The sequence below is a fragment of the Saimiri boliviensis genome, chromosome 2 (genome assembly GCF_048565385.1).
Source record: "Saimiri boliviensis isolate mSaiBol1 chromosome 2, mSaiBol1.pri, whole genome shotgun sequence".
Taxonomy (NCBI): domain Eukaryota; kingdom Metazoa; phylum Chordata; class Mammalia; order Primates; family Cebidae; genus Saimiri; species Saimiri boliviensis.
This window is the reverse complement of record NC_133450.1, coordinates 152,250,920-152,263,624: the sequence shown is the minus strand read 5'-3', so window position 1 is coordinate 152,263,624 and position 12,705 is coordinate 152,250,920. Positions and strand designations below refer to the sequence as shown.

General features: G+C 41.7%; 1 protein-coding gene across 1 annotated transcript in view; it reads right to left on the bottom strand.

The window, feature by feature from the left end:
* Positions 1 to 3,877: 3,877 nt before the first annotated feature.
* KLF9 (KLF transcription factor 9) overlaps positions 3,878 to 12,705 on the bottom strand; it is a 30,485-nt gene continuing 21,657 nt past the window's right edge. Inside the window, exon 2 of the mRNA XM_003935629.4 lies at positions 3,878 to 7,295. Within this exon, the coding sequence (XP_003935678.1) occupies positions 7,066 to 7,295 (230 nt within the window). The 3' untranslated portion in view covers positions 3,878 to 7,065. The remainder of the gene's footprint in view (positions 7,296 to 12,705) is intronic.

The following is a 12,705-nucleotide window of genomic DNA, read 5'->3' as shown; positions in this document are numbered from 1 at the left end:
CTGAGACTACAGGCACATACCACCAAACCCACTTTGCTGCCCAGACTGGTGTCGAAATCCTGGCTTCAAGCCATTCTCCCACCTCAGCCTCCCAAAGTGCTTGGGAATACAAGCATGAGCCACTGCACCTGGCCACCACTCATAAAATATATTACATTCTTATATATTCTTATGTCTTCAAAATGGACTATAATTATTTGGGGCACATTCCCCTAAGTTATTTTTCCTTTGTAAAATATTCTTGGCTATCCTTGTAGGTCAGAGTGAAACTATGAATCAAGAATGTTTTCCATTATTTGGATGAATCAAGATGTTTTCCATTATTTTCTATGATCTATGTTCTAGCAGTTTTTAAAATTTTTATTTATTTATATATATTTTTAGAGATTGGGTCTTGCTCTGTCACCCAGGCTGGAGTGCAGTGATGTGATCACAGCTCACTACAGCCTCAGGCTCCTGGAGTTAAGTGATCCTATCTCAGTCTCCCAAGTAAATGGAATTACAGTCATGTGCCCATCTAATATTTTATTTTATTTTATTTTATTTTTGTAGTGACAGGATCCCACTTTGTTGCCCAGCCTGATTTCAAACTCCTAGCCTCAAGTGATCCTCTCACCTCAGCCTCCCAAAGTGCTGGGCTTACAGGTGTGAGACATTGCACCTGGCATCTAATAGCTTAGAGACATTAGTGGTTCCTTAAAGATTTGAAAGATGTTGTCTATATCATTATCTGGGTGCTGAATTCTCTGTATTTGTTAACCAAAAAATTAGTTTTCAGACTGTATAATTGTTCTACCCATCAAAACTCTTTTCAGTTAAAAAAGTAGTTTTCAGTCTATACAACTGTACCAGCCATCAAAACTCTTGATTGTCAGTTTAAAAAGTAGTTTTCAGTCTATGCAACTGTACCACCCATCAAAACTCTTGTCAGTTTAAAAGTGGTTTTCAGTCTATGTAACTGTACCACCTACAAAAACTCTTCTAGAACAGTTTTAGAGTCATTTTATCAAGATGTCCAAAATTATTAGTTGATTTGATTTATAATTATGCCTCTCTTCTCATTCAGAATATATATTTAGATTTTCTCTTTTTCTTTCTGACATTGTCAAAAGTGTGTCTATTTTATTGGTCTTTTCAAAGATCCACTTCTTGGTTTGATATGTTAATCTTATTTTATTTTCTCATACTTTTCCTAGATACTGTTCATTTTCGAGCATAAATTAATTCCTCGGCTTATTTTTATTTTTTCACAGATGATAATGAAGCATACGAGGCTCTGAATTTTTCTGTAAGTACTGCTTTTGGTGATCGGGTATATTATGGCTGTACTGTTTTCTTGATTGTTTTAAACTGATTATAATTTGTGTTTTCCATTTGATCTAAAAATTATTTTAAGACAGTATTTTAATCTCTACTATTTTTGGTCTTTCAAAATTATTCTTTTGTTATTAATTGCTCACTTTATTGCAATGATAATACATGCAGTCTTTTTTTAGAGACAGGGTCTCTCTTTGTCACTGAGGCTGAGTGCAGTGCACGATCACAGCTCAGTTGCAGACTTGAACTCCTGCGCTCAGGCCATCCTCTTGCCTCAGCCTCTTGAGGAGCTGGGACTTTGCTTTTGATCCAAATTGAGAATCTAACTTTTAGTAAGGTTTAAGTGGCATGTGCATTCTGTTTTCCTTCGTCTTGTCTGTTTTTCTTGTGCCTCCTTTTTCCTCTTTTGTTGTATATAAATCAAGTCTGCAAACTGTGCAAGAATTGGCGGTACTTCCTATTTATAGTTTTCACCTTACAATTACTCCTTTCCCTTCTCAACCAGCTGTTTACTTCTGCCGTTCTAATAAAATGGCTCCAATCAGTCACCAGTAACCTCAGATTCCTAAATTTGGGGATGATTCTCAGCACTGGTCTTACTGTACTCCTCAATACCATTCAGCACAATTGACTAGCCCACCCCACCCCTTACTCCACAGCCTTGCGATTTTCCGGGTTTTGTTTATCCTGTTATTTCCTGAGCTACCTTTCTGCCTCCTCCTTCTCCTCCTCTTTGGTTCTAGGCTCTAACTACTTCTTCTCCCAGGTGATCTCATCCACTTCTTTGGCTCCAGTTACTATCAAATATGACTATGACATCCAAATTTCCAGTCCAGTCCACTTCTTTTGAGAGTTGAACAATGTAGTCGTTCTCTCGACATTCCCAGTTGACAGGCCCTGTAACGTTAACATGTCCAGAGATGAACCCATGCCCTTTCCCTCATCCCTCCCCCATTTTTCCCCTTTCCTCCACCCTCGCTACTCTGCAGTAATCTACCTGTTGCTCAGGCCTAGACTTGAGGGTCATTACTAGACTTTTTTATGCCTCACTCCCAGCATCCTAACATCACTAAATGACTCTGCCTCTGATGTATTTCTTGAAACCATTCACTTCTTTCCACCCCCACTGCTAACCACCAGGACTGGAAAACCATCATCTTTTGCCCAGAGAAATAGAAGTCTCTTGGCTAGTCTCCCAGCTTCCACTCTTGTCCCTCTAAAATCCATTTTCCACTCTGCACTCAGAAAGAGCTTGCTGAAATACAAGTGGGATGATAGCACTCTTCTGCTTTAAAGCTTCTAACAGATTGTCCCTCCCCTTAGAATCAAAATCAAACACCACGTTACAACTTGCAGTATGTGGCCCTTGTGACCTGGGTCCTGCCAACCACCCCAGCCCTTCCCTTCCCTTCTCATCCTGTATTCCAGCCACCCCACTGTCATGCTGTCCCTCCAAACGCTGGTTGCATTCCTGCCAAACTCCTTCCACACTCCCCACACATTTTCTGAAGCTACTTCCTTCTAGTCCTCTCGGTCTCAGCTTAAATATGAAGACCCCCAGGGAGACCTCTCCTGCCTACTCAGTCTGTAGTAGCTTTTCCCCACCCCTGAAGTCATAATCACACCACCCTATTCTATTCTCATCATTATGTTTATCCCTATCTGAGAGTACGTGGATAATTTGTTTACTTGCTACGTATTTCCCTCTACTAACAGAAACTCCCTGAACACAGGGACCTTGTCTATTTTTTCACCATTGTATACACAGTGACAACAGCGCCTGTCACTAATAGGTATGCTCAATAAAATGAGGTCAAGTGAATGGTGCACTCCAGTAAATCCCTTGCTGCTGTGATGCAGGCATAGAAAGATGGAGGTTTGGATTCAGCAGATCCAAATTTAAACACTGTCTGTGCCACTTACTAGATGTGCCTCTTGGCAAGTTATCCAATCCTCAATTTCGTCATCAGAAATATGTATATAATAATAATTATCTACTGTACAGAGTTGCTGCAAGGATTAAATGAGAAAAACCTAAACACCAAATACCATGACTAGTTTACAGTAAAAGATTAATAGCTACTATGTATCTGCATAAATCATACACACACACACACATACACACACACACACTTTGATGCCTGTCTTTGCTTGGTGTTATTTTTCTACAGTCAAGTCAATGAAACCTCAACAACTTATGTGTTCTTATTAATAACGTATATCAAGAGCACAAGCTGAGCTTACAACTTTTTCTGACCAGTTCCTAGTATACCCTGCACAGTTAGGAGCTCTAAAAGCTTCTTAAAGTGATTTATCTCCCAAAAGATAAATATTCCCCTCCAGCATAACACAGTGGTTTCAAGTGACCTCTATTCCATGTACTTCCTCAGAGGTCTGTGAATAGTAGATACACACAAGTCTATATAAATATTGCATGTGTTGAAAGGTACAGGGTAAAATGATCTCTGCACTCATCCCAAATCCCATGAACACAGGTTAAAGAAGTAACTTTCATTATGGTGAAATAGCCCCCTTTTACAACACATAATGGCTGGAACAATTCAGTCTTTATCATTTATTATTTTTATTTGGACAACATATATACATATGTACAAAATACCTACTGTCAGATTCCTCTTTTATAATTTCATTTGATTTACAAAAACAGGACAGCAAAATAACTTAGGTCACTAATACTGTACAAAAATAAAACTGATTAAACAGTTGTAAAGATCAGTATCTTACAGTGTTACAGATCATCTGTTGTGAAAGAACATCTCAGTCTATCCAGAGTGATGAGTACTGTGCTAAATCTATCTGCAAACTGACAAACTAATCAGTTTCTGTAATTATAACTACCAAATAGAATTCTCAAAAGAAGCATGATGTGGAGCGAAACCTTAAAGCCAGGGCATCATTCCATAATGGTGAAGGGCTTTCTTCTTCCCTAACCAAGGAGAGGAGATATCTTAACTCTAAAACTATTAAATTTTCCAGAATATGACGACTACTTACAGTATTAGATAAAACGACTTTTTCTTTCTCTTTAAACACCTGCAATAGTCTTTCAAAAATTCAGTTTGGTTAAAAAAGTAAACAAAAATTACTATCCTGCATTTGGATTTTCGTAAGTTAAATCCATGGTCTTTTTAATATAAAAAGTAATTTTTTCATAGTTTTTGTGTTCAACGAACTCTAGTAGTCCTATTTGAACCATATCTTGATATAGTAAATCTAATTAGAATGCTGGTTCCTGTTTTGTGACATTTTAAAACAGGATTTAATCACAAAGAATAAAAAGTCTTGCGTTTATACGTTACATTACTATAACATATAAGAGAATATCAAATGTGTGTTTGTCAACAACTTGAAAAGGCAAGTAACAACTTTTTTGGGAAGTAAATTGTGCATTTTTTTTAAAACAAGTTGCTGCATTTATATCCATCTAAGTGCTTGACAAAAGCCACATATAGATTTACTCCTGAAACTATAAAGATTGTCTTTCACTGACTTTGCTTGTTTTCTTTCGTTTCTTTCTGTGAGGGAAAGATGACTTTTTACAAGTTAGCAAGTTGCTAGGCAACCCCAAACTCCTCACTCACTAAAAGGCAGCGTGCAGAGTATCATAAGCAGAACCATTCCATGAGCTTAGTAAGAAATAGGCAGCCTAACCTATTTCGTATGGAAGAACAGATGTCCTTAAAACTTATTTTGGACACAGAAATTAAAATTTGGTTTAAAATAAGTGTTTCAAAAATCTGAAACAGAGGTAGAAAGTGTTCTTTATTTTTCCTGACATGTTTTCTCGTGAGAAAACACTTTCCTTTTTATCCCATGGACTGCTCCCAGTCCCTAATGTTAAAAGCAGTTCTCTTTATAGAACTACTAATACAACTACATTGGTTAAACAAAAAAACACCGTGCTAGTGATGGCTGTTGTATTGGAAGTTGGAGTCAGCTGTGACCTGCGCCCACTTCAGGAGCCCACTCTGATTCTGAATCAGAAGCGAGCATGTGTCAGGTGAAATCGGTAGGCACCCTACGTTTACACAACACATTTTAGAGCGCAAGTATAAACCAGAGTGTACCACAGCTCCCTGTTTTAAATATCAGATAAAATCATCAGAAAGTGTTACTTCCTAAGAAAAAAATGTAAACATTTCCCCCATGATCACTGCTGACTCCCCTCATTTGAGGTCTTTTCTTAACTATGAAATCTCAGTTCACTTTTCCGGCCTCGTATGGGCCACAATTAAGTTTTTAGGTAAATGGCATATTACAGATGATGTAGTGGTTTTGGCCATTATAGACACCTAGATACAAGATAGATTAGTGGTGAGGCTATCAATGTAAAAGGTACAGTGATGTGATTTCATTCGTAGTATTCCATTTTGCCTACGTTCTCCAAAAGGGATGATTTTGCAGAGCCTCCTCTGAAATCATCGTGGTATTTTCCCTTGGCATTCACTACTTACAGGCGTTGATTTTTCTTTTTCTATTTCAGCTCCCTTTCCTTCTACATAACTCTTGCACCTGAGAGTGGGAGTTTTGTAGGAACACAGGAAGGAGACCAACAAACCTTTTTCCCCCAAAAAAACAGCTGTTTCCAGATCTAGATACTGTTATGCACACATTCAAATAAAACCCAACAGAGTCAAAAGTCCTCTCCCCTAGTGGCACTATGATACAATCAGATGATGTTAACTAAAAGCATAGGAAAATTTGGAAAAGTTAATAGAGTTAAAATCTGTTGGTTCTTTTTCTTTTGTGAAACACTACCCTCCTTCTCCTTCAGCGTCTGTTGTGTATATCCTGCCCTCACATCTCTGCCATGATTTCTTAGGGAAACGTGTATACTGTAAAAATAAGTAGATTATAACGTGGTGCCAAACAGAATGTCTGCTTCTATCCTCAAAGCATGTATTTAACTTATTCATCCTCTGCATTAGAAAATAAAAGTGCAGCTTATGTTCAAAAAGTACAACTCATACAAAGCAAGGTTTAAAAGTTCTGTACTTAGTGTAACCTTTCAAAGGTTTGTCTTGATTAGTATAAATTCAGACTCTGCTTACCCATTGACTATAAGTAACTGTTTTTTGTTTTCAAGTCTTTAGATGACAGATCATGCTGGAGTAGATGTGCTCTTGCTTGCATAAAGACAGCTGTGCTATGGCGGTTTTTTTAAATCTCAAAAGTTAACGTGATTTAAGAGAGTGGTTTTGCTAAACAAACTGAAGCACACTCGTCATTACATTAAAAGTTAAGGAAACAATTCTGAGAGACAGCAAGCATAAGGGCCCAGAATCACTGTGTGAGGCCACAGGTCAACTCACCCAGTCGGACATATGTACACCAGTGTTGAATCTTTAAAATTCTACCCCAGTCTTGGCCTTACCCCCCTCCCACCACCCACCCCTACCCTCCCCCCGCCCCCAAAAAAAAGGAGAAAAAAAAAAAAAAAAAAAACTAAAACAAACCCAAAAGCATTTGCCTTCCCTCCAACAGTCAGAGACGGGTTTAGAGAGTTGCCTCTTCAAGGGGACCAAGTGTTGTTGACTTTGATCTTAGGCTACAATGTGCTTTTTAAAAACAATGCAGGGAGAGGAAAATCAGAATATTGATCAAAGAGCAGTGACTTCCTGTGCCGTCAGTGTGCCTCTTCTGGGGCTCAGTTATCATGTGTCTGTTTCCTGGGAGTAGTTTTGTCCTTTCGGGGTCCATCCCTCCCTGGCTTCGGCGGGCAGCACCTCACAAAGCGTTGGCCAGCGCCTTTTTCGACCGCTTGATCATGCTGGGGTGGAACTCGGTGTGCCGCCGGGCGTGCTTTGTGAGGTGGTCACTCCTCATGAAGCGCTTCTCACACAGCGGACAGCGGAACTGCTTTTCCCCAGTGTGGGTCCGGTAGTGGCGGGTCAGCTCGTCTGAGCGGGAGAACTTTTTAAGGCAGTCTGGCCACGTGCAGGGAAAGGGCCGTTCACCTAAGAGAAAGGAATCAGATAGGATACAGTTTAAAGAACCTGAAAACAAGGCCAGAGGCCGGTCACGGTCAAGAGACCCTACGACTCAGAGGATAAAACCCTTGGCGATGATTGTTACGTGTCCCCTTCCCCACAGCCCCTATGTTGCAGCCTTAACCCCCCAGCACCCCAGAAGATGACTGCATTTGGAGTTAAGGCCTTTCAAGAGGCAACTGAGGTTAAACAAGGTCATGAGGGCAGGTCTTCATCCAAGACTGTTGTCTTCATAAGAGGAGACAAGGACACAGTCATGTGAAGATCAGGGAAGACCGTGGGGGAAGACGGCGACAGAGCAACCGTCTACAAGCCAAGGAGAGAGGCCTCCAAGAAAAATCTGTACCTGCCCCCACCTGGGACTCCCAATCTCCAGAACTGTGAGGACATAAGACGTCTGTTGTTACAGACACCAAGTCTCCAGTTGTGTGTCATGGCAGCCCCAGCTAATACAATGAGAAAGTTGCTAACAACTCTAAGCAAATGAGCTTGCCATTTGGTACCCAATAGGGCCCTTGGAAAATTTTTTTTTCTGGTTTTATTCCACACAATTGCTGGTTTCATAAATTCTTTCAAGAGTCAAAAGGCTGAGCCCCTTTGCTAAATGTCTTGGTGTCACAGGATGGAAGAGGACTGGCATTGGGTCTAACCAACTTCCCACCTGGAGTGAGCATTTCTCCCTGAGCTCCTGAGTGCAGGGGCCACTCAGCATCTGTTGCCCAAAAGACTAATGACAGAGTCCTAAACCTGACAAGACAGCCTGGTTGTTCCTGAGCATCTCTGTCACAACATTCTTTTGTTGATATAAAATCTGGCTGGGCATGGTAGCTCACACCTGTAATTCCAGTACTTTGGGAGGCCCAGGCAGGTGAATCATGAGGTCAGGAGATTGAGACCATCCTGGCTAACACAGTGAAACCCCATCTATACTTAAAAAATACAAAAAATTAGCCAGGTGTGGCGGCAGGTGCCTGTAGTCCCAGCTACTTGGGAGGCCGAGGCAGGAGAATCGCTTGAACCTGGGAGGTGGAGATTGCAGTGAGCTGAGATCGCACCACTGTACTCCAGCCTGGGCAGCAGAGTGAGTGAGACTCCATCTCAACAGGAAAAAAAAAAAAAAAAAAAAAAAAAAAAAAATCTGCCTTCCTGCAAAGACCATACTTTAAGTCACAATGTCTTAAAGAAGTAAGTTTGTTCCCTCTGCCACATAATAATCCTTTAAATATCTGCAGACAGCTATGTTTTTCTCTAATCTCTTCTCCAGACCAAACAATTCCAGTTTCTTCCATATTCCTCTTAAAAGATGAACTAACATCGTTCTAAGCATAGAGCTAAGGACTTCCTGTGCCTTCTCACTAAATTCTCACAAGCACTCCACAAGTTTGCCCCATTTCACAGATGAGAAAACTGAGGCTTGGAGGGTTAGACTCTGTGCTCAGGGTCACACAACTGGAAAGCAGAGTCATGAATTGGCCCTGTCTGCTTGACTCCAAGGCCTATGCTCTTGGCCACTTGGCTGTCCTGACTCCTGGGGGGTCCTAGGGACTTGACAGTTTCCACATCCCTCGCTTTCTGATTGCTTTCCTTGGATTTATGCTAATGTCTGTCCCACTGATAATGCAGCTAAGCCCTGCCTGCCAGATGTGATCAGGCAAGCATCCAGAACCTCCTGCTGCTCCCACCCCACAAGGCGAAGGCAGGGGAGGGCCCATGTCCGCATCTGGGGAGGACACACACAGGCAGACAAGCAGAGGAGCTGTTGATGATGAGAATCTCACTTGCTCCCCTTGTAAGTGACTGCCATTGCCTGGCTCCCAAGAGCCTGCCTCCCCCTTCTTCACACCTTTCCAAGCACAGCCGACAGCAGCTGCTGCATAGACAGAGGACACACAGACTCCTGGTTTCCACAGAACTCTCCAGACACTCCTTGGCTAGGTGTGAGGAGTGAATAGTTTCTCGCTCCTGTCCCGGCCTTCCTGGAACCCATAGAGAAATTGCAGAGGCTGGGAGCTGTCCAGCATGGTGCATTTGAGTCATCCAAAATTATTCATTCTATTTTCCCCAGCTTCTGTTAACCTGTGCTGATGAGATGCAGAAGTATGATAAAACAAAAGCAAACAAAACTCTGCCACCTTTGTGATAATCTATACATGCTGAAGGCTCTCTGCTGTTCTCTAAGCAGAGCAATAGTCATAACAACAGCCCATACAATGTATTTTTCGAGGAAACCCAATGTGGGTAAAACGAATCTGTAGCAGCTGATTCTCTATGTGCAGATCTATGTGCAAATCCTTATGGAGCTCTGAACTGAAGAGCTACAGTGGCAAAAGGCAACAGTAAACCAATGAATGCTGGGCCCTACTCAAAGTGGATGAGCGCTGGGTTATTAATGCATTCTCAGGGGTGGGGCTGTAAAAAGAAAAAAAAAAAAAAGACCTTCCCCTGAAAAACTCAACAAAGACAAGACACGGAGTTGAAAACTACACTTCGGCAACTTCTATTAAAGAAACAGCATTTTAACCCACTTCAGCAGACCTTGAGGCAAAAATAATGTCATGTATGTTTGTCCTACTCATGGTGCCAAGCATTTGGTAAATGCTCAGACTTCACACACACACACACACACACACAGACACAGACACGCACACGCACATGCACACACGCATGCACGCACACACACACGGTCTAGTCTTCCTCCTGGTCACTCAGATTGAAATCTGCTCAGATATCACTAGTGACTGGAGGAGCCTTCTGAGCTATTCCAGAATTAGACTGCCGTGAAGTCCTCTTTAACCCTAACGAAGCAGCTATGGGGGAAATGTTTTTCTAAACATTTTCTATTAAAAATGTAAAAACAGAGGCTGGGCGCGGTGGCTCACACCTGGAATCCCAGCATTTTGGGAGGCTGAGGTGGGTAGATCACAAGGTCAGGAGATTGAGACCATCCTGGCCAACATGGTGAAACCCCATCTCTACTAAAATATAAAAATCTAGCCGAGTGTAGTGACATGTGCCTGTAGTTCCAGCTACTCAGGAGGCTGAGGCAGGAGAATCGTTTGAACCCGGGAGGTAGAGGTTGCAGTGAGCCGAGATCGTACCACTGCACTCCAGCCTGGCAACAGAGCAAGACTCTGTCTCAAAAAAAAAAAAAAAAAATATATATATATATATATATATATATATGTGCATATATATATGTGTGTGTATATATATATATATATATATGTAAGGGGGTCAGAACTCATAGAATGATAAATTGCAAAAAGCCAAACCAAAACAAAACAAAATGCCCTCTCTGCTCCGTCCTTCCTGGGGCCCTTTCTCCACTCCTTTCTAATGTGGTTGTGAGGAAAACAATGAAATGAAGAGCTCAGTGTTTTCTCAATGCTTGTTAGGACAAAAACTCATCAGAAGTGGTTTTCTTGGAGGAGTGCTAATGTGGCTTAGCCTCTTCACTGGCACGTGTACTTGTTTCTTTCAAGTGAGTCATGCGAGGAGGGGATTCATTTAGTGGAGGGGATGGATCTGTGTCTACCGTGGGGAAAATGGACCAGAAGACCATTCAGTTGTGGGTTAGGACTGGAAAAGAAATAAGATACTCTTGCTGTGTTAGGAAGATGGCTTTATAGAAGTGATCGTGGAAAACTGGCATGAAGCCGTCGAAACAGGAGATCTAAGTTTCTATGCTTGTGACTTACATATATTTCAAGTGTCATCAGAGTCTGTTCCTACTGAATTCGCTTTCCATGTAGCTGGCAGTGATACTCTCTTGACTGCCCCCTGGAGCTGTCATTTTGTGATGGTTCTCATTGCTTCTAATCCAGGTGCTGTCATTGACCTGGCATCCTTATCCCTGAAGTGTTTCACAGAGAGCAGAGAGGGACACCCATAGAGTCTGCAGAAAATCAGGAGCCGATAGCCGCCTTTGTCAGACTTATGTAACTTGTATAATTCAAGTTTACTGTTTTTACGCATTTAAAACAGATCTGCTTGAAGTGAGTTGCTAGTATAAAAGGCCCAGGATCATTTTGGTTTATCTGGCATCCTTTGGAAAACAAAAGAACTTTTTGGTCAGTGATCTAAATCAGAGGCTAGCAATCCACAGCCCACTGGCCAAATCTGGCCTGCCATGAACTAAGAATAGCTCATACCATTCTTATATTTGCTTTTTACCAAGTGGTTGAAAAAAATTAAAAGAATGTTTATGACAGGAGAAAATTACATGAAATTAAAATTACCATGTCTGCATATATTTTTGTTTTTTTGGTTTTTTTGAGAGGGAGTCTCGCTCTGTTACCAGCCTGGAGTGCAGTGGCGTGACCTAGGCTCACTGCAATCTCTGCCTCCTAGGGGTTCAAGTGATTCCCCTGTTTCAGCCTCCCGAGTAGCTGAGACTACAGGTGCACACCACCATGCCTGGCTAATTTTTTGTATTTTAGTAGAGACGGGGTTTTGCCATGTTAGCCAAGACAGTCTCGATCTTCTGACCTTGTGATCCACCTGCCTCAGCCTCCCAAAGTGCTGGAATTAGAGGCGTGAGCCACTGCGTCCGGCCCACATACAGTTTTACTGGAAACAGCTCTGCTCATTGGTTTAGGTATTATCTGTAGCTGCATTTTCAAAACAGCAGCATTGAGCTGTTGCCCACAGAGACTGAATAGCCTGCAAAGCTGAAAATATTTACTATCGGGCCCTTTTGCAAAAAGTTGGCTGATTCCTGATCTCAATTGGAAGACTTGAAGCCAGGCTTGGTGTTGCACACCTGTAATCCCAGCTACTGGGGATGAGGCATGAGAATTGATCGAACCTGAGGGATGGAGGTTACAGTGAACCAAGATCACACCGCTGCACTACAGTCGGGCAACAGGGCAAGACCCTGTCTCAAATAAATAAATAACAGAGGACTTGAACTTCTAACTGGTATATGCCAGAATTTGTAAATTCAAACGTCTTCAGGAGCCAGACACAGGCTGGGGCAGGGTGGGAGCAGGTGCATTCAATCGTGCATCATAATGGATTCTGTGGTGAACTGAAGGGTGCTTTCCCTACTTAGAGGCATTCAAGTTCAACATTATAAATTATGGTGCCATCCAGCGGTGTGTACGCAGGTTGGATTCTGCTTAGGGACCTACAATTTGCAGCCCTTTGAAAAATCTTTCACCTTTTTAACACAATGGAGAGTTTGGATCTAACATGCCACGATGTTTAATCTAACATCCCGGCATATTAGTTAATGGCAGTCATATAACAAGATATTATTTAGAAAATGATAAATGTTTTGCATCGAACAAAGCAGGGAATGGGGAAGTCACATGTAGACAAGAACAGAATTAAGGCTGAATGGGGCCAGAGATGATTTGCAGAGGAGGAGAGGACT